The sequence below is a fragment of the Xyrauchen texanus genome, chromosome 48 (assembly GCF_025860055.1).
Source record: "Xyrauchen texanus isolate HMW12.3.18 chromosome 48, RBS_HiC_50CHRs, whole genome shotgun sequence".
NCBI lineage: Eukaryota > Metazoa > Chordata > Actinopteri > Cypriniformes > Catostomidae > Xyrauchen > Xyrauchen texanus.
The window spans coordinates 17,519,358-17,540,408 of NC_068323.1; the positions used below are offsets into that span (position 1 = coordinate 17,519,358).

The 21,051-nt window shown below is 36.3% G+C and overlaps 2 protein-coding genes across 3 annotated transcripts; both read right to left on the minus strand.

Annotated features, from left to right (window-relative positions):
• Positions 1-347: 347 nt before the first annotated feature.
• On the minus strand, positions 348-8,250 carry fam20cl (family with sequence similarity 20 member C, like). Its single transcript, XM_052122253.1, has 10 exons — positions 7,603-8,250; positions 5,193-5,368; positions 4,951-5,029; positions 3,616-3,708; positions 3,022-3,137; positions 2,734-2,914; positions 1,653-1,762; positions 1,469-1,550; positions 1,336-1,395; positions 348-1,245 (listed from the first exon to the last, which is right to left on the minus strand). Exons 1-10 carry the CDS (start codon positions 7,980-7,982, stop codon positions 999-1,001), a joined length of 1,524 nt encoding a protein of 507 aa, XP_051978213.1. The 5' UTR covers positions 7,983-8,250; the 3' UTR covers positions 348-998.
• A 4,175-nt stretch (positions 8,251-12,425) lies between these two features.
• Positions 12,426-18,343, minus strand: LOC127639784 (dynein axonemal light chain 4-like). Of its 2 annotated transcripts, none has more exons than XM_052122000.1 (4): positions 18,235-18,343; positions 16,480-16,562; positions 14,705-14,788; positions 12,426-13,135 (listed from the first exon to the last, which is right to left on the minus strand). In XM_052122000.1, the coding sequence occupies exons 2-4, from the start codon at positions 16,549-16,551 to the stop codon at positions 12,971-12,973; spliced, it is 321 nt and encodes a 106-aa protein (XP_051977960.1). In that variant the 5' UTR covers positions 16,552-16,562; positions 18,235-18,343; the 3' UTR covers positions 12,426-12,970. The 2 variants fall into 2 exon arrangements, with proteins under 2 accessions (XP_051977960.1, XP_051977961.1); XM_052122001.1 differs by having other exon boundaries at positions 16,480-16,557; positions 18,235-18,315.
• Positions 18,344-21,051: the final 2,708 nt, after the last annotated feature.

The window sequence follows — 21,051 nt, forward strand, 5'->3', positions numbered from 1 at the left end:
TGCAGGTGTTTAGCTGATTAGAGTGTGACACTTTGAGCCTACAATACTGAACCTTTTCACAATATTCTAATTTTCTGAGATTCTGAATTTGGGGTTTTCATAAGCTGTAAGCCATAATCATCAACATTATATCAAATAAAGGCTTGAAATATCTTACTTTGCTTGTAATGAGTCTATATAATATATTAGTTTCACCTTTTAAGTTGAATTACTGAAATTAATGAACTTTTGCACGATATTCAAATTTTTCGAGTTTCACCTGTGTATATATATATATATATATATATATATATATATATATATATATATATCATGATTACAATAACAAATTGAAATGTGCCTTAAAATTAAATTCAAATTTGATGTTTCATAAAATGTATGTTTAATTCAAAGATCATGTCTACCTACATGCTGTTCTAGAGTTATCTGATTTTGAAGTTGCAGTGGGTTGTGAAAGTGCTGTCCATTTTAAAGTTGTGATAATCAACTGAACATTCCTTTTTTGCTGGTAATTTGAAGAAGAAACCAAAAACTCTTCAAATGTGAGCTTATGTGTGTTTTATAAAATAAAACTTTTAGAGAATGTAGAGTATGTTCCAAGAAAAAACAGCCACTGGCCAACTATCTACTAATATCTCTCTCTCTTTCCTAGCATTTTTCCTGTGTAGGTGAGGGATCCGTTTCGTGATAGTCTGCATATATATTTGATTTGGCACAAGTCTTATGCCAGATCCCTTCCTGACGCAACCCCCAGTGTCTGGTCGACTCTCACTCACACACACATACGGGGCAATTTATAGTCTTCAATTCACTTAACCTGCATATTTTTTGTATTTGTGGGGGAATTTTTCAATCAGACTGTATATGTATTTGTAGAAGGAAATATTCTGAGTGTTTACATCCTGGTTATACCAGCAGGGCATATATTTTGATTATTGCCATACCAAATAGCAAGTCACTTTTAAAAAAAAAAGAGCATTTGACTGGTCCATTGTGTCTTATCCAGAGTAGTCAGTGATGTCATCATATATGACATCACTGTGATGTTGATGCTGCTGTAGACAGTCCTGGATGGTTTGAATGACTGTTGCTAGGCGACGGTCTAGAGACGAGAGGTGCAGCTCAGTGAGAAGAGGGGCCACCATTGTAAGGGGGTCCTGAGACAATGATGCACCCATGACATCACTCAACCGATACGGAGGGAGGGAGAGCAGACGTAAACGAAGCAAAGTGGAACGGCGGACCCTGAGAAATAGAGAGAGGAAATGGGAATGTCAAGGGCAAAATTCTTAAAGGAATGGTTTATAATTTTATTTGAACTGATGTTTGGTCTACCTGCAGCACTGCACAAGAGGAGCCAGTATGGAGGGTTCGTCTTTAGAATAACGTCCAAACCTACAATACACAGATTGGTTGCACATGGTCCAATAAAACAAATATCCAAAAAATATTGATTCTTAATACTCACGCTCTTCCATTGTCTAAGTGTATGAGAAATGTATCGTTGCCAAATTTCTCAAATGTTTCATAGTGATGCCTATCCATGTTACCTTAGGGAGATAGGGAGTGTCATTAAAGCAGAAAGACATAATACAGTGGTATATTTTGTTGCCCCTTGGTTTATCTGAACTGATTTAATGACCATGACTCACTCATGAGGAAGTCCAGTATGCTCATGTCTATCAGGTCCACCAGTCGAGTGCCTCGATCATAGGGAGGAGACGTTTTTACTGCATCACAGTAGTCTGAGTTAGTTTCCCATCTGCCACAAACATAATCATCAATGTTTTACTTTGGATTCCACAAATATGTAAAATATTACTATGACAGAGGTATCTTAGACACTTCTGTTGCCTAGCTTAACTCTATGTAGTCTTTGGACATTTGGGTTGCAGTGGTTCTCTACTGGGTTTGCTTCGGGACACAGACATGCATACAAGTCTCTGTACTTGCTCTGCAGCAGCTGCGTAGTAGATGTAGTCCGCTAAGATCAACATCCTATCATTATCCTATGTTATACCTACATTAACATTGTTTCAACAAGATTTTATGGTGGCGTAGTGCCTAAAGCACAGGGCTGTTAATCAGAAGGTTGCTGGTTCTAACCCCACGGCCACCACCATTGTGTCCTTGAGCAAGGCACTTAACTCCAGGTTTTTCTGGGGGGATTGTCCCTGTAATAAGTGCACTGTAAGTCGCTTTGGATAAAAGCGTCTGCCAAATGTATAAATGTAAATGTAAATCACAGCATCTTAAAAGCGCTGAAACATGACGAAACCTCAGTAAGACCCACCAAAATTGTCCGTCTCCCATGAGAACATCTTTTAAGTCTACCTTGGTCAGATTAATGAACTTGATTGTAATATGGATCGCTGTGCACTGTAGGACTATTGACTTCTAAAGCCATTTTTTTTTATTGTTTATTCAATGCTTTACTCGTCTGCCACAAAGTTATGTCTTTGAATTAAATGAATTGTTATATTATATATTATATGTATAATAATTTTATAATAAGATTATGCATTGAATTACCTTTATTTAGGATCATCTTTCAGAAAATATTGGTATATGCGATTATTTGATTAATTAATCTGTATACCATGTCATTTTTTTAATTGGATTTAAAAAATGAAATCAATTGACAGCCCTAATATTTGCAGTTATCATTGATTTCATTGATTGCTGTATAGACAAACCCAGACCTTAGATAACACAAACACTCAGTCCACCTACACAGCCTGCTTGGTCCGGCTGTATGAGCGTCTCCAGGGACTCCTCCAGGAGCGGCGTGGTGCCAAAGATATATCTGGCAGCATGGCAGCCAAAGACCCCTCTATCTTGTGGGGGTGCCCACAGATAGCATGCTCAGTGGAACAGTAATAGGAACATTGGCCATAGAAGCATGTATTCCCTACTGCAGGAAGACAAAGACAAAGTGGCATACAAAAACATGTAGAACAGAAAGAAGTAACACCATGTTTTAAAAGAAGTACGCTGGTGTCAGAGTCATGCGGGACAAACCTGGAGACTTGAAAAAAGTGGTGACCAGTTTATGATCTGTGGTGATGTCTTTGATCTCTTTAATTGCATTAATGATCCTCCCAACCACTGGAGGCATTCTCCTGAAACCCAATATCCTTATTGTGTGTGAGAGAGAGAAATAGTGTTAATTATTAGATACTTTACACATAAGATTGTGGCTTGAAATAGCATGCTACAATTTGTGCAGTACTACATAGTATGCATTTTCTGTATATATGTATACTAATCTGAATTTGAAGAGTTAAGACAATTTACCAAATAATGGATGGGGAAAAAATATGCAAAATAACTATTTTTATTTCCAAGATGATCACTCACAGAAATAACATGAAAGTAATGAGGTCATATGAAAAACATATTAAAGTCACAATGTGACTTTAAGAAATAGCATGTGTTTAAGATGAAAGTGTTGATGCAAAGTACAGTACGTAATACTGTATGTAAATCGCTTAGTGTTGAAGAGATCAGAAGTGATTCAAATCATTTAGTGTTGATTTTAAATGTTGAGTTTTTATTTGAAGTGTTAATCACTATAATAATAATAAAAAGTGCTATTTGAGCTACAGTCTGTACCTGTCCAGGTGAAAGGCGGCAATCTCAGCATTGTGCCTCTCAAAGTCGGAGAAGTAATACAGATTCACATTGGTTTCCTCATGCCGTTCCTGTCTTCAGTCAAATGAGAATTATTTGGAATTGCTTGAACATATCTGAGCTATTTCAGTGTTACCTTTCTGTTGCATCTTGTTCTAAACATAAAGGGATAGTTCATCCAAACATTAAATATATCTTATCATGTAATCACACTCATGCTATCCCAGATGTGTACCAGAACACAAATTAATACTTTTAGAAGAATATGTCAGCTCTGTAGGTCCATACAAGTGAATGGTGAATGGACCTTTGTAGCTCCAAAAATCACATACAGGAAACATAGAAGTAATCCATAAGCTGTGGCAGAGCTAGGGGGTGGCCAGGGGTGGCCTGTGGCCACCATGGACCCCATTGGCCACCCCACTCGCGATTGCTGTTTTAGTCATTTTTTTTGTCATTTCTTGGCACAATTTAGTTCTTTAGAGGTAAAATCATCTCCGTACAAATGTACAAACTTAACATGTGCATACACCAAGGTCGCTGCACCTCTCCGTCCCGGGTGTCATTGTATCCACTCAACCCCCACCCCACACCACCCCTTTTAAAAACTTCTGGCTCCGCCACTGTCCATAAGACAGTGTTTAAATTCATATCTTCAGAAGATATATATAATAGGTGTGGGTAAGAAACAGACATTTTCATATCAATATACTGCCATCATTTACAATACATTTCCACTTTCACTTTCAGATGTGAAAGTGAAACTAAACAGCATCCGAGTGTGACTTTCAGATTTAAAAGTGAACATGAAAGTAGAGATTGGCAATAAAAAAAGGACATAATTTTCATCTGTTTCTCACCCACACCTATTATATTGCTTCTGAAGACATAGATTTAAACACTGGATGTTTCCTTTATGTGAGTGTTGAAGCTTCAGAGTTCTGGCACCCATTCACTTCCATTGTATGGACCTACAGAGCTAAGATATTCTTCTAAAATCTTCGTTTGTGTTCTGCAGAAGAAAGTCATTCACATCTTGGATGGGAGTGAGTAAATGATGGGAGAATTTTATCTTTTGAGTGAACTATCCATTTAAATAGATCTGGATGAATCAGTATAAATATTGATGTTAAATGCTTTTTTATAGGAAGATCTTACTATTGTAGAAGGGGAAATTTAAGTAAAAGGTCCCGTCTCACTTGGAACCATAATATAATCCAATTATGTCAGTCCTTTAAACTACATTAATACATCCACATATAAACAACATATATAACACTTTGCTGTTTTAAGAGGCACATCGTGTTTGGGACTCACTTCTTGGGTTTAAAGAGAGCCTGTCCATAATTAGGAAATGTCATCACCAGCTTCAGCTGTGTCCCACCTGATTTCTGCACTACAAAATAATAAAGAAAAAGCTGCTCACCATAATGATTATGCAAAACACCTCAGAGACTGTACAATAGTAACCACCCTCCTCCTCTCTCTCTCTCTCTCTCTCTCTCTCTCTCTCTCTATCATACAAAGGTCTTGCTTTGCAAAAATATAAGGTCACCTACCTGCACTGACGATTCGGTAGGATGCCAGTTGATGAGTCAGCGTTGACAGGTTGGGGTCTTTATGCTGATACATCTGCCAGCGAGATATCCCAAGGTGAAAACGGAGCCAAGGTGGATGTGAATCAGAGCTGGTGTTTAAGTGGACAGGATCATAGCCATCCTCATTGGCACTCTGCCTGTGGGGAGAATAATGATCACAGATGGGAAGAAATTGACTCAAGTTTGACTCTTGATTGGTAAAAAAGTAATTTTTTTGTTTATGTTTCTTGGACTTTATACTGACACCTATGGGTCTGGATGCACCATCATGCCAAAGCAAATGTTTTTGGTGTATTCCACAGCTAAAAGTGTCCAAAGTAACTTTATTGAGCTGGTTATTTGAAAATAACACCATAATCTTTGTAAACTTCATAGTAGTAACCTCAAAGTCATAGTACAATCTTTGTTTGAAACTAATTTTCTTTTTGGTTGATGTCATCAATCTCTCTTCCCTTTTCGAAACCTCAACACCTACCTGGCTTCATTCTCATATACAGTATATGTTATGGCTACATTTCATGATCCAATCAAGTACTTGTATATAAAATCAAGTCCCGTCCCTTAATTTTTTCTTGCTGAGTATCCCTTTTCAGAAATATTTCCTATTTCATAAGTAAAATGGGTTGCAAACACGGTTTCATGTTAAACGTCTTCGAGTCAATAAAGTGGCACTAATTTTTGGTCTGGGTATATAATACTGTATAAAAAAATACAGTAAAATTTCAATTAAGACAAAACAATTACTTGAATACACCTCTAATATGATGTTTTCAGTTTCTGAATTCAAAGTAATTTAATATATATATATATATATACACACACACAGGCAGACAAAAGTTTGGAATAATGTACAGATTTTGCTCTTATGGAAAGAAATTGTTACTTTTATTCACAATGTATAGTCAGAACATTAACAATGTGAAAAATTACAATTTGAAATAAATGCTCAGAACTTCTTAAACTACTTCAAAGAGTTCTCATCAAAAAATCCTCCATGTGCAGCAATGACAGCTTTGCTGATCCTTAGCATTCCAGCTGTCAGTTTGTCCAGATGCTCAGGTGACATTTCACTCCACACTTCCTGTAGCACTTGCCATAGATGTTGGGCACTTCTCGGGCACCTTACAGTCTAGATGATCCCACAAAAGCTCAATGGGGTTAAAATACTATAACACTCTTATCCAATGACTGTTGTCCAATGTCTCTTTGCCCACTCTAACCTTTTCTTTTTGTTTTTCTGTTTCAAAAGTGGCTTTTCTTTGCATTTCTTCCCATAAGACCTGCACCCCTGAGTTTTCTCTTTACTGTTGTACATGAAACTGGTGTTGAGTGGGTAGAATTCAATGAAGCTGTCAGCTGAGGACATGTGAGACGTCTATTTCTCAAACTAGAGACTCTGATGTACTTATCCACTTGTTTAGTTGTACATCTGGTCTTCCACATCTCTTCCTGTCCTTGTTAGAGCCAGTTGTCCTTTGTCTTTGAAGACTGTAATGGACACCTTTGCATGAAATCTTCAGATTGTTTGGCAATATCAAGCATTGCATAGCCTTCATTCCTCAAAACAATGATTGACTGATGAGTTTCTAGAGAAAACTGTTTCTTTTTTGCCATTTTTGACCTAATATTGACCTTAAGACATGACAGTCTATTGCATACTGTGGCAACTCAAAAACAAACACAAAGACAATGTTAATCATCATCTAACAAACCAAATAGCTTTCAGCTGTGTTTGATATAATGGCAAGTGATTTTCAAGTACCAAATTAGCAATTAAGCATGATTACTCAAGGATATGTTGTTGGACTGATGGCTGCTGGAAATGGGGTCTGTCTAGATTTGATCAAAAATGACTTTTTTTCAAATAGTGATGCTGCTGTTTATTACATCAGTAATGTCCTGACTATATTTTGTGATCAGTTGAATGCAACTTTGGTTTTGAATAAAACTTCCATCTGAAACAGCTATATCTGTACATTATTCCAAACTTTTGGCTGCCAGTGTGTGTGTGTATATATATATATATATATAGTACACAAACATTTTATGACTGTTAAAATAAAAAATGTGTGGGGTAAATTATTTGCCAACATAAATAAATACATTTCATTGAAAGCTGATGTTTTGGAAAATAATTGTTTTAATGCATATATATTTGGAATAATCTTTTATCGTTATTTCTTGAAAAATTAATTAAGCAGTCAAATATAACTGATTTTGTTTTAAATTGTATTAATATTTGTAAAACATTTGTTCACCAAATCAAAGTCAGGTAGTGTAACCAATATGCAGGTAGTCATTTTGTTGACATGTGACCAAATCATTTATATATTAAAATTATATCATAACAGTGATGTCATAATGCTCTCACCACTGCTGTGAGCTGTGCTGGGCTTCATCCTTTCTCTTAGATCGAACTTTCAGCAGCCAGTCACCATCAGGCACAGGTGGAGTGGGTAAATTATACAACGGGTGGGAATACAGAGCCTCCAGTTTGGCAAGGTCGGTAACTGCGTCTCCCATTTCCTCTTCCTGAATTTCACTTCCTGTCATGTCGGCCATGCTTGCTGAAGTGGATGTATTCTGTACAGAGAGGCTGTTGGATGTCTGGGTGTCTGGATATAAATGTATCTCACAGGAAGCATTGTACATGGACAGTACCAGTAAAGCCAAAAGAAAGTGCAGACTCAGGAATACAAATAAAAACCACACACGCAAGGTCCGTGAGCGTCGGCGTGTACACACTCTCATTTTACTGAAATGAAATGGGAAAGAGCACTCATTTCAACCCCGAGTTAACACAAATACTGTATATTGAACCTGTGTCACCAGTGTCACCAATGTTTTCCATTGGTTGGACAAAAAGATATCCCGCCCCACATCTCATGCCATTGGTTGAACCAATGTTGCTCTGTCAGGCTGGTTGGGATACTCAAACAAACAAAGCAACATTTTGAGAGCACATTTTTTAGGGAAATCAACGTACAATTTGTTTACTTACATTGTTCTCTCTGCATATTAAGCTGGGATAAGAGAAAGTGTTAAAACATTGAATAATGACACGCTTCATCTTTAAAGAATACACAAAAAACATACCCGTCATGCAGTTTAACGTGTTTTCACTCTTTTCCTGCCTTTCGGCTCAGTCTGTACTGACTAAAAGAAAGTTTTGTTTGTCTTTTAGCCCTTTATTCCTCTGTTTGCTCACCCTCTCCCCCTCAACAGTACAGAGGAGAGGTGCAGGTTAGGCTGATCTAAGTGGAAGCATTACTTTCCCCATACAATATCCAGTGCTGTAATAATGGCAGTGACTACCAGTCAAAAGTTTGCCCACACCAAACCGGTCTCCTGACAAATCGTAATAATTTGTCTCAAGATCTCGAATGATTGTCATGAAACTATGTTGGACAAATTTTTCTTATTACAATTTTCCACATTTGAAAATAATAGTGAACTTATCAAACCAGTAAAATAACACAAGTGGAACTATATGTTACGCTGGTATTAAAAAAGGAAAAACAAAACAAAATTATCTTATATTTTAGACACTCAAACTCTTTACCAAGATTATAGATTACTAATTGCCTTTTTAAAATTGTAATCGGATTGCTTTATCGATTATGATGTCGAAAAATAGTAATCACATTACTAATTACCTTACTTGTAAGTTACCTTCTAAAAACACATTTTACAGAAATAAAAATGTTTTCCACTTATCGAATTCAAAATAATATCTATAAATTCTCGTTCATTGTCGCACACACTTAAGCTGTTAAAGAAACCCAAACAGATGTACATAAGCACATAAGAATTCATATTTTACATGTATTCTACATAAATTATATTATTTCAGAAATATGTGTAACACAAGTAATGCACTTAAAGGAATATTCCGGGTTCAATGCATGTTAAGCTCAATCGACAACATTTGTGGCATAATGTTGATTACCACAAACATTTTAGAACTTTACTGCTCAAATAACACAATTTAACAGAATAATTAATTTAGATACTTTTATATAATTATAAGCTTCACATTTCAGCCTTTAAACTCTCCAATATTTGGCCCTTTTCACTTTCATTGTAAGTGCCTCACTGTAACCGCGATTTTCGCTTTTTTTTTTAAAGAAAAGGAGGGACGAGTTGAAATACATTTTTGTGGTAATCAACTTTATGCCACAAATGCTGTCAATTGAGCTTAACTTGTTATGAGTAATTACCTAGAGTAAGTTAATAACTGTAATCTGATCACAAGAATTGAATATTCTGTAATTTTCATCTGAAATTTCACTTACTGCCCTCTGAAGTAAACAGGTGGTACTGCAAGCTTGCATTTCCAAGGAATCTTCCTTATTATGGTCCGTGGGCATGCGATTAATTGCGTAAATTTTTTTAACACGTTATGTTTTGTAAAATTAATCACACTGAATTAATGCGTTAAATCGACAGCCCTATTAATTACATAATTTGTTTTGTAAAGAAATTAATTAGTAGGATAATTTTGTATTTGTTTAGATGTACATGTTTTTAAGAACATGAGAAGCATAAATTCAGTCAATTGTATCCAGACTTTTGAATGGTAGTACAGATGGACACTTTAGGGCCTTCAAATCTCACCCTGTAAAACAAATGGCAATGACAACCCAGCGACAGACTGGCACGTATGTCATAACACGTCTGTCACACATACATGCACCCACAATTGAATCATATCTAATCGTGTCACAGCAGATGAATAATCTTACTCCTCACAATCTGGTGCTTTTGTGATTAAATCAGTAGGTTTGCTAAACTTTCAGATACAGATAGAAATTGAGATACCAATGAGGAGGGGAAGTCTCTGATGTGAATTCACGGCACCGATTACACAGTAGATCCACAGATAAACGCATAAGAACACATCCTCACATTTATTCATTCGGCAGACACTTTTATCCAAACTGACTTGTAGTGCATTCAAGGTATACATTTTTATCAGTACGTGTCTTTCCTGGGAACTGAACCCATTGAGCTTGTTGTTGTCACGGCCATACCATATCAGTTGATCTACAAGATCCTTCCTTGATAATCAACTAATTCTTAATGTCCTGTACCATTACGTCATCAGTGTGAGTTAAGTAACAGTTCTGAGATAGAACTGATAGTTCAAAAGGGAGATTGAAGAAATGCAATGTTGTTTACAGTATGGGAGTGCACATGAAGTCTTGTTGAGAGTTTTTATTAAGTGTTGCGGACCAAATGATTGACTGTGGCCAGAGAATATTTGGGAGATGGCAGAAATAAAACACAGTAGGAGCTGAAATAGTGTGAAAGTCAAATGTGGAGTACTTTTAGGGTGCTTAAACAAGCAATTAAACCTTTCGCAAAAAGAAAGATGTCATGCAAGCCACGATGTTGCAAGGATTTTCATCAGGGCTGGTTAGATGCCATCTTTGGAGGGGCATTTTGATATTTAGCATAGAGGAAAGTGGCTCTTTTTAATACTTCTTAAGTGAAATGGTCAAACCATGTGCATCTAGACAAGCCAGATTTTAGAGTATGCAAGTGCAAATGAGATTTAAAGTGGTAGTTCCCCCAAAAATGTAAATTCTTTCATTGTTTACTCACCCTCATGCCATCCCAGAAGTGTATGACTTTCTTTCCTTCTGCAGATAACAAATGAAGAAAGGTTAAGAATATTTCAGCTCTGTAGGTCTTCACAAAGTCAGCATAATAGTAGTCCACAAGACTCCAGTGGTTAAATCAATAACCTCTGAAGCGATATGACAGGTGTGGGTGAGAAATGGATATATTTATGTCTGTGCTTTCCATATATTCTCCTTCCTGCCCAGTAGGGGGCGATACACACGAAGAATGCAAATCACCAAAACCAAAAGAAGAGGGACTTAAATATTAGACTGTTTCTCAACCACACTTATCATATTGCTTCAAAATCTATGGATTTAACCACTGGAATGTTATGCACTAATTCTATGCTGTGTTTATGAGCATTTTGGAGCTTCAAATTTTTGGCACCCATTCAACTTGCATTTTGAGGACCTTAAAATTACCTAAAAATCTTTGTTTGTGTTCAGTAGATAAAGTAATTCACATGAGGGTGAGTAAATGATGAGAATTTAAATTTTTGGGTGAACTATTGCTTTATGAGCGATGGTGAAGTAGAGCAATTTTTATGAATAAAGTTTTAAGTTTCGGCTTGATCAGCATGCAAAACTATCGTATGGCTTCAAGTCTTTTACGTCAAGTCAGTTCATGCAGTAGCCATCATTGGAATGCTACCGGGCAAGCTGGGCAGCTAATTTCAATGTGCAAAGGTGGCATAAAACTACAGCTCGAAAAACGGTTGGTCAAGATTACGATCAAAGAACTCAGCTCTGATCACACTAAAAAGCGCTATTTTTCGCATACTGGTTCAGCTAATGTGAATACCCATTCTCGAGTTGACTGACAGGCAATGTCTCTATCTGAAAGGTGATTGGCTTGCATACCTGTAAGGCAGGACTTCCTTTTCTACATCCATTGCCCTTTCCAATTTCTCCCATTAATTTGAGTAGCAGTGGTCCGTTTCTACTAAACTGTCTCTGAAATAGTGCGAAAGTCAAATGTGGAGTACTTTTAGGGTGCTTTAGACATTTTTGGAGCTTGACCACCCCTGTCCCCATTCATAGTCATTGTATGGAAAAGAACAACCAGGACATTCTGCGAAACTTCTCCTTTTGTGTTAAAACAGCATGAGGGTCAGTAAAGAAATGACATCATTTTTAGTTTTAGGTGAACTGTTACTTTAAGTCCAATGTGGAAAATGTCCTTATGAGGCAGTTGGGAATATTTCAAAAATAAGATCAACAAGGAGCAAAGAAAGGTAAATGTGTGTTTATGACACGAAGAGCACAGTAACCTGACAGCAGGTCAGTGTGTGTGTCCAAGTAAACAGATGCTCCAAGCCAGATTTCTACACTCCCTTGTGCAATTATCAGTCAATAAAACATTCCTCTTTGAGAACACACGCACAGGCTGCTCTCTAACACTACATCTACTTCTCAACATACAGTATCTCCCATCACTTTATCACATTAAATCTATTAACTAGCCAGACACAGAATGTGTTTTAGACAGCTTCGACCGCAGGTTACCATATTACTACTGTTAATGCTGCAGGAAACATGTTAATATGCAAACAAGGCTATAGGGGTAACAGGGTTTTATTACACAAGACAATGTCGTAATAGTAATTTCAATCAAATACAAATAACATTACAGCTGTATAAAATGTACAACCACAGTCTATAAATATCTGAAGGTTTAAAAAACAGATTGCATGTATTCACATTTTAATTAAAAAATAGCAATTTGTCTTATAAAAATACATTATCAATCAGAAAACAAATTATTCAAAGAGGAGATAGGGAAAGAAAGGACAGATAAAGACAGAGATGTGGTGAGAAATAGGCAGATGGAGAAAGAAGGACAATAAATTACACAGATGGCACGGCAGCTTTGAGAGAACTGTTAAAGGGAGAGGAAAACATGAAATGCCACTTTCAAAATAAACTGTAAGAAATGATAAACCCCGTTCAGCATTGAATTTACAGACAAACAAATGTGCAGCACCATTATGAATGGATATGATGCCAGAAAGCACATGGCAACCATGAGATTTGAATTTGCAAGTTGTTTTTGCTCTGTAACAGTATGTGTGCGTGCCAGACGGTCTTTGTGTATTTGTGGGTAGCTGTGGGCTATGAACACTTCCACACGCAGACCGCTAAACTTCCTCCGAAGAACATGTAAAGCAGGTTCTTCACTTCGTGGGTAACCTCGAAACCAAAGCCCTCTCCGATCACAACATGCCAAGAGCTTCCAAACCTCTTATCCATCAACTCCTTTATCATTTTAGCAGCACTCTGTTGAGAAAGAAAGACTTTTGACACTGCTGGATACTGTAAGACTTAGGGATGTTGAACTAGCTGTCCAACAACTGACAAGTTGCCAATGTATGCACCGCTGCTATTTCAGAAATCAAAGCATCCCATCAACAATACAGTACAAGATGATCATTGACGGATGTTAAAGGGATAGATTACCTTAAAATGAAACTTCTCTCATGATTTACTCACTCTCCTGGCATCCCAGATGTGTATGATTTTAATTCCTCTGCTGAACACAAATTAAGATTTTTAGAAGAATATTTCAGCTCTATAGGTCCTTACAATGCAAGTAAATGGTGACCAGAATTTTAAAGCTCCAAAAAGTGCATAAATCCATGTGTTCAGACACTATATGATAGCTGTGGGTAAACAGATAAAATGTATTTATCATAAATTCTCCTCCTTGCCCAGTAAGGGAAGATAAGCATGACAAATTTGAATCACCAAAAACAGAAGAAAGTGAAAATGATGGAGAAAGGACTTAAAAATGGATCTGTTTCTCACCCAATCCAATCATATCACTTCTGAAGACATGGATTTAACCACCAGAGTCGTCTGGATTACATTTATGTTGCCCTTATGTGGATTTTGGAGCTTAAAAATGTTGGAATCCATTCGCTTGCATTGTATGGACCGAAAGAGCGGAGATATTCTTCTAAAAACCTTAATTTGTGTTCAGCATATGTAAGAAAGACATACACATCTGGGACGGCATGAGGATGAGCAAATGATCCGAGAATTTGAACTTTAAATACTCTGCTGTGAGAATTGTTCCTGAATTTATGAGGTGCTTTGGAGAGATTAAAGTCTTTAGCTGATTCTGTCTGACAAGCTTAAATAAATAGTTTAAAAAAGGTTTAAACTGCTTGATGTCATGAACTAGATGTGCACCCGCATTATTATCTTGCAGTTTTGCACTTTTGAATTTGCTGTAAGGATCATCCTGAGACTCCCAAGTGCATTGGTTACATTGAAGCGTGCCATTCTGCATTCAGGATGCATATATGTGGCTTTGTGCTGCTCAGAATTGGAGCCTTTCTTATTTCTTACTTTGATAGTTTTGTGCAATAGGATGTTAAAGTTATTTAGCCTATATATTTGGTGAATATATGTTAGTTACCATGTTGAAGTGCTGCGCTCAGCATCTGTATATTCCTCTGAAATGTGTTTGATCGGGGTCACATGAACATAACAGAGGCTAATTATACATTATTATCCTAAACACCAACTAGTGGACTACACATTCAATCAATGGACCGACTAGACGATTAAGAATATTGGTAGTTTTGCACAACCCTTATAAGTATGCACATTTTTTAAACAAATGAGAGTGTGAATTTTTGTTTTGTTTTGAAGAAAAAAAGTGATGCAATGAAATTAAAGTTCCTACAATTCTGCCTTGCATCTCCTTCTGTGTTGCACTGAAGAAAGATAGTCATACAGGTTCGGAACAACATGGGGTTGTAAATGATGAGCATTTTTTATGTTATCTCTTTAAAACTGAGAGAATGCAGTTAGAAAACCACCCACTGCACTCACACATACCTCATTGTTAGAGGCAAACTTCTCACAGGCAGTAACACAGAGCTCCATGGTCTCTACTCTCATCTCTTCAGACATGTCTGTATGCTGTGGGGAGTAAAAAGCAGGCAGTTTGTTTTAAGGGTTTGTAAATTCTCTCATCATTTACTCACTCTCATGCCATCCCAGATGTGTATGATTTTCTTCTCCAGAACACAAATATTTTTGGAAAATATATCAGCTCTGTAGGTCCATACAATGCAAATGAATGGTAACCAGAAATTTGAAGCTCTATAAAGTACATAAAGGCAGCACAAAAGTAATACATATGACTCAAGTGTTTAAATACATGTCTTCAAAAGTGATATGAAAGATGTGGGTGAGAAACATCAATATTTAAGTACATTTTTTACATTAAATCTTCACCTTTCAGCCCTTACCAGTGGGTGGAGGTATGCACAAAGTATGCAAATCGCCCAAAAAAAAATTTATGTGAAATTGAAAGTGGAGAGTTATAGTAAAAAAGGACTAATCTTTTTCTCACCAACACATATCAAAAGTGCTTCAAGATATAGATTTAACCACTGGAGTCGTATGGATTACTTATATGCTGCTTTAAGGCCTATTCACACCAAAATCGTGATGAATTTGCAAGACGAACTGCCGGCAAAAGGTCTATTTACACTGAGATTGTGATGGATAAAATGAAAAATAATTTCACCCCTGTAAAGTAGACGGTAGTAGATTCATATTGTTTACCAGCTCAGACCTTATTCAGCTGTCAATGCATAAGATTAATATATTTAATGCTGTTAAGGCATTTATTTACCAGATTTGGCATATCCGTTTCAAAGTTATGCCATTTTTTTTTATGCATTTTAAGAAATCTAGAATCTGTTTTTTTTAAATGATTGAGATTACTAAAGAGCACTGTCGCATAAATATAACAGGTACAGTGATACACATATTAATAATGTTCAAGAAAACCAGGTATATTTAAAAATATGAGGTGTCAGCACAGTACATAAATGTTCTAAAAAAGATAAAAAATGTCCGTGCAGCATCTATATTGTTTATTTATTGCATATTTGCATTGAATTGTGCATGAAACGAGTACATTTACAGTATGAACATTCAGACTTTCAAAATCAGACTGGGTCTGATTTTGGTTTGGGTATTGATTTGGGTTTGAAGTTCAAAGGATACATGACCTACAATTATTAATTTTTCAGGGGTGTGTATCAGCTGCACGTCCAATGTTGTTTTTTTTTATTATTATTATTAAAGTTGATTAGCGCTGGATTGAGCAGCTGCAGTCAGTTTTCAACACAGTCTGAAGAAAAAAATTAATATATTGGATTGTCGGCAGATGATTTGTCAGACCCGATGTGGACAGCGCCATTGGAATACATTCTTCCTAGTCAAAAACTTGTTCGGAATGATCATTCGCACCGGGAAACAAAACTTACTTGGTGTGAATAGAATTTTAATGTGCTTTTGATCACCATTCACTTGCATTGTATGGACCTACAGAGCTGAAATATTCTTCTAAAAATCTTCTTTTTTGTACCGCAGAAGAAAGAAAGTCATAAACTTCTGGGATGTCATGAGAGTGAGTAAATGATGAGAGAATTTTCATATTTGGGCAAACTATTCCTTTAATGCATGTCTTTGCTTTCCTTACAAGAGTCTGGTGAACACAACACTGATAGCATTTTACAAGATGCCATTTAAAGCCCACTTTTTAGTGTGCAGTGAAGAGTCAAATCCACTCATGCACCAGAAAGGCCGGGTTTTACCCGTATGAGAGGGAAGCTGTGCAGTCTCTTGAAGTCTGCCTCATCTTTCTTGTTGTTAGCGGTCTCTGCCATGATAATCTGCTCTGGAGGAAGAAATAAGGACAGATATGAAAGTTTCAAATAATAGGTCATAATTTATATCTATTGCATCCAAGCGAAATATTTCTAGGGCTTATGAAACTGTGGCAGATAGATCATTAGCTAGTTAACAGTGAACAAACAACAGTTTCAATGTAATTATTGCTCAACTAAAATGAGCATAATACTTATAAGGATCTGTTTAGCCAAGTAGATGGCTATAGTTTATATATATATATATATATATATATATATATATATGAGAGATGGATGTAGTTTGGTGGAAAAAGTGCAAAAGTGCAAAATTTGTATACTATTATGATGATAGTGAAACTTTGTAATATGGCACTTTTTGTACCACTGTCTCCCTAAGATGATTCGCTGATGTTCTTCCTCTTTTGTAAGTCGCTTTGGATAAAAGCGTCTGCCAAATGAATAAATGTAAATGTAATGTAAATCAATCCCAGAACAACAGCAAAGGACCTTGTGAAGAAGCTGGAGGAAACAGGCAGACAAGTATCTATATCCACATTAAAACAAGTCGTATATCGACATAACCTGAAAGGCTGCTCAGCAAGGAAGAAGACACTGCTCCAAAACTGTCATGAAACAGCCAGACTACAGTTTGCAAGTGCACATGGTATAAAGATATTACTTTTTTGAGACATTTCCTCTGGTGTGATGAAACAAAAATGGAACTGTTTGGCCATAATGACCATCATTATGTTTGGAGGAAAAAGGATGAGGCTTGCAAGCTGAAGAACACCGTAACAACTGTGAAGCATGTGGGTGGCAGCATCATGTTGTGTGGGTGCTTTGCTGCAGGAGGGACTGGTGCACTTCACAAAATCGATGGCATCACAAGGAAAATTATGTGGATATAATGAAGCAACATCTCAAGAAATCAGCCATGAAGTTAAAGCTTGGTCGCAAATGGTACTTCCAAATGGACAATGACCCCACACATACCTCCAAAGTTGTGGCAAAATGGCTTAAGGACAACAAAGTCAAGGTATTGGAGTGGCCATCATAAAGCCCTGTCCTCAATTTGTGGGCAGAAATGAAAAGGTTTGTGCTAGCAAGGAGGCCTAAAATCCAGGTTCAGTTACACCAGTTCTGTCTGGAGGAATGGGCCAAAATTACAGCAACGTATTTTGAGAAACTTGTGGAAGGCTACCCAAAAAGTTTGACCCAAGTTAAACAATTTAAAGGCAATGCTACCAAATACTAACAAAGTGTATGTAAACTTCTGACCCACTGTGAATGTGATGAAATAAATAAAAGCTGAAATAAATAATTTTCTCTACTATTGTTCTGACATTTCACATTCTTAAAATAAAGTACTGATCCTAACTGACCTAAGACAGGGAACGTTTTGTAAGATTAAATGCCAGGAATTGTGAAAAACTGAGTTTAAATGTATTTGGCTAAGGTGTATGTACATTTCTGACTTCAACTGTGTATATAAAATATAATACTACATATAAAGTTCTGCACACTTATAAAGATAATATTAGCTTTGTTTCGAAAAGCAAACAACAGCTAGCTTGCTAGCATTCTTAGCTAACCCTGTTGGCTAGGTCGCTATGTCCGGTTTCCATTAAAGTGTTTTCATGACCTAGTTTTAGAACGCTACATAAAAACTAAATCTGGAAATGTAATTAAACATTTACTTACCGTAATGAAAGAACTCTGAAGTTCGATGGACTTAAACCGACGTCGCTAAGGAGACATGTCGACCATGGCAACCGATGCTAGCCACTCCTACGTGATAGCTGTGTGCACAGCCCCGCCCCTCATCGTCGTGCATTTGCCGTGATTGGTAGGAGGGAGTGTCCGTCATTCATTCGGTCCTGCTGAAACTCTGGTCGCTTCCCTTGTGTATCCTGGAAAAGGTGACTTTAGAACATTTATATTTGACGTATGTAAGATAAGATATGTCAAGGCGAGTTATGTGTAACCAAAATTCGAGAAGGTGAACTAAACATCGTTAATTGCAAAAGTTGATGTCTTTCTATTGTTTTTAAAAGAGTAGTTTAATAATAAAAAAAATATAATAATTCTTCCACGGAACACAAAAGGAGATACAAGGAAAAATGTTCTTGATGTTATTTTCCATACAATGAAAGTGAATGGTGACAGGCGTTGTTAAGTTCCAAAAACAAAAAATGAAATAATTAAAATAATCCATACAATTTATGCACTGTTTTTCAAGTGTTTGGAAGCCATAAGATAGCTTTGTGTGAGGAACAGAGAAAATATATATACTTGCTTGTGTATATTCAAACAAAAAAAAACAGTGCAGAAGCACACAAAAACACATTCGGTGTTAACAGCCTCTAACTCTTCTGTTTGCTTGCGTTGTTTTTCATTCATTGCAAACCCAAACCTGACCTGAACCCAAAGATCTTCTTGAAAAACTAACCAGAAACCTGAAGGTTTGGATTAGTATGGAATATAGAGCACATATTATATGGGCTATGGATTTTATGGGACTTTTGATTTGATTTATTTTGGATTTGACCGACAACATAATCCAAAGGATAACATGTGAAAGTGTAAACACTTATTTCCAACATGGTCCTTGATGGTGCATTTATTGTCCCTTTTGGATTTTGACAGCCCCTGGTCACTATTTGTTTGCTTTTTAAGGAAAACAGCAATGTGAATAGTCTTAAAAATATAAATAAAATCATTCATGTAATGACATGAGTGTGAGTAAATGATGACAGGATTTTATTTTTGGGTGACCTACTCCTTTAAGCTTAGTATTTTGATGAGCACAGATGTCTGAACAGGATGAATCCTGCAATCTAAATAAACAGCAGCTTCAGAGGCATTTTGCTTCAACTACATCTGTGCCCAGTGGGTGATTTCTTCTCTGCCCCAAATAACTGATACATGGAACTTAGACTGGTCAGCACTGCAGCTCTGTGTTAATTGAGATGTAAACTAAACACTTCTATGGTTTCTTATTTATTTTATACATACAATATGCAGTATGTATAATATGTTTGTAATTTGAGGATATTATAACATCTCTTTGGAGCAAGAATAAAATGGTAGTTGAAGAATTGTGCCTTTAGAAGAGAGGAGAGGAAAAATAGAGAAATGTGGCTTGCAATAGATAGGAAACTGTGATTTCAAAATTTATTCTAGTGGGTGGATGTGCTCTGGGTATAAAAAGCATTGAACAAAATGACACTTACAGAAGGTTCGTACCTTAAAAAAAAAAAAGAAAAAGTAAACTATTTTCAATTGTCACTTTATGAATGTGTGGAATAGATGATTTAGGGGAAAGGCAGCCATTGTAGATTATGTCATGTTCAGGGTTGGGAGGGTTACTTTTAAAATGTATTCCACTTCATATTATAGAATATGTGCTGTAAAATGTCATTTATAATGTATACTGTTAGATTACTCCTTTTCAGTAACGTAATCTAATTACTTTGGATTACTTCAGCACTGGTAGATTTTTCACTTGTTTTAACTTCAAATGATCTGCCAGTACAGTAAGACAAAATACACGTTAAAAATAAATTCTCTAAAAAGACAACATCTTTTGCAGTGTTGCTTTTAAAACAAGATGAAGCAAATTGATCTTGTTTTAAGGATTTTTTTATATTTTTACTGAAAAAAAAAACAATACAATGATTCTCATCAAGAATTTTTGCCCTAATATCAAAGGTTTTACTATCTAAAAAAATATGATCTAATGTGGATTTTCTTGATAAAAAAAATATGATTGTGTTTGGTACCAGTTGCATGTAAAATAGCTAGAAATAGCATTTTAGCTTAGCATAAAGCTAAATGTTCATATGACAGTTTACACAAGGTTTATTTCTATTTCTTGTGCTCCAAACTTACTTCAAACTTACTTCTCTGTCTAACTCTTGTCTTTTGGTTGAAGGTTCAGAGTTTTGTGTGTGACTTATTGGGCACTTGCCCCATACTCTGTTTTTTGGGTGAAGGGGCGGTCATCGATGTAGAGAATAGACACATAAAGAACTGGGTCCTAACCAGTGTCATGATCGCCAGACAGATAATTTTAAGAGGATGGAGGTCGGCTGGTGCGCCCCCATTTCAGGAGTAAAATATAAAATATTGAATCTGTGTAAATATATATATATATATATATTGTTTTTCTCTGTTTAATATATGAATCAATAAAAAATAGTTAATCAGAAAAAGTGAAATGTCAGAATAATAGTAGAGATAATGATTAATTTCAGTTTTTATTTCTTGAGGACAGGGCTTTGTGATGGCCACTCCAATACCTTACCTTTGTTGTCCTTAAGCCATTTTTCCACAACTTTGGAGGTATGTGTGGGGTCATTGTCCATTTGTAAGACCCATTTGTGATGAGTTTTAACTTTCTAGCTGATGTTTTAAGATGCTGCTTCAGTATATCCAAATAATTTTCCTTCCTCATGATATCATCTTTTTTGTGAAGTGCACCAGTCCCTTCTGCAGCAAAGCACCCACACAACATGA

Excerpts from the sequence above, each read along its gene's own strand:
- LOC127639784 (XM_052122000.1), bottom strand. The coding sequence starts at position 16,551 with ATGGCAGAGACCGCTAACAACAAGAAAGATGAGGCAGACTTCAAGAGA. Across the intron at positions 14,789-16,479 it reads ACAGCTTCCCTCTCATACGG|CATACAGACATGTCTGAAGA; the intron begins GTAAAACCCGGC and ends TACTCCCCACAG. Across the intron at positions 13,136-14,704 it reads AGTTTGCCTCTAACAATGAG|AGTGCTGCTAAAATGATAAA; the intron begins GTATGTGTGAGT and ends CTTTCTCAACAG.
- fam20cl (XM_052122253.1), bottom strand. The coding sequence starts at position 7,982 with ATGAGAGTGTGTACACGCCGACGCTCACGGACCTTGCGTGTGTGGTTT. Across the intron at positions 1,396-1,468 it reads CACTTAGACAATGGAAGAGC|GTTTGGACGTTATTCTAAAG; the intron begins GTGAGTATTAAG and ends TGTGTATTGTAG. Across the intron at positions 1,246-1,335 it reads CCTCTTGTGCAGTGCTGCAG|GGTCCGCCGTTCCACTTTGC; the intron begins GTAGACCAAACA and ends TCTATTTCTCAG.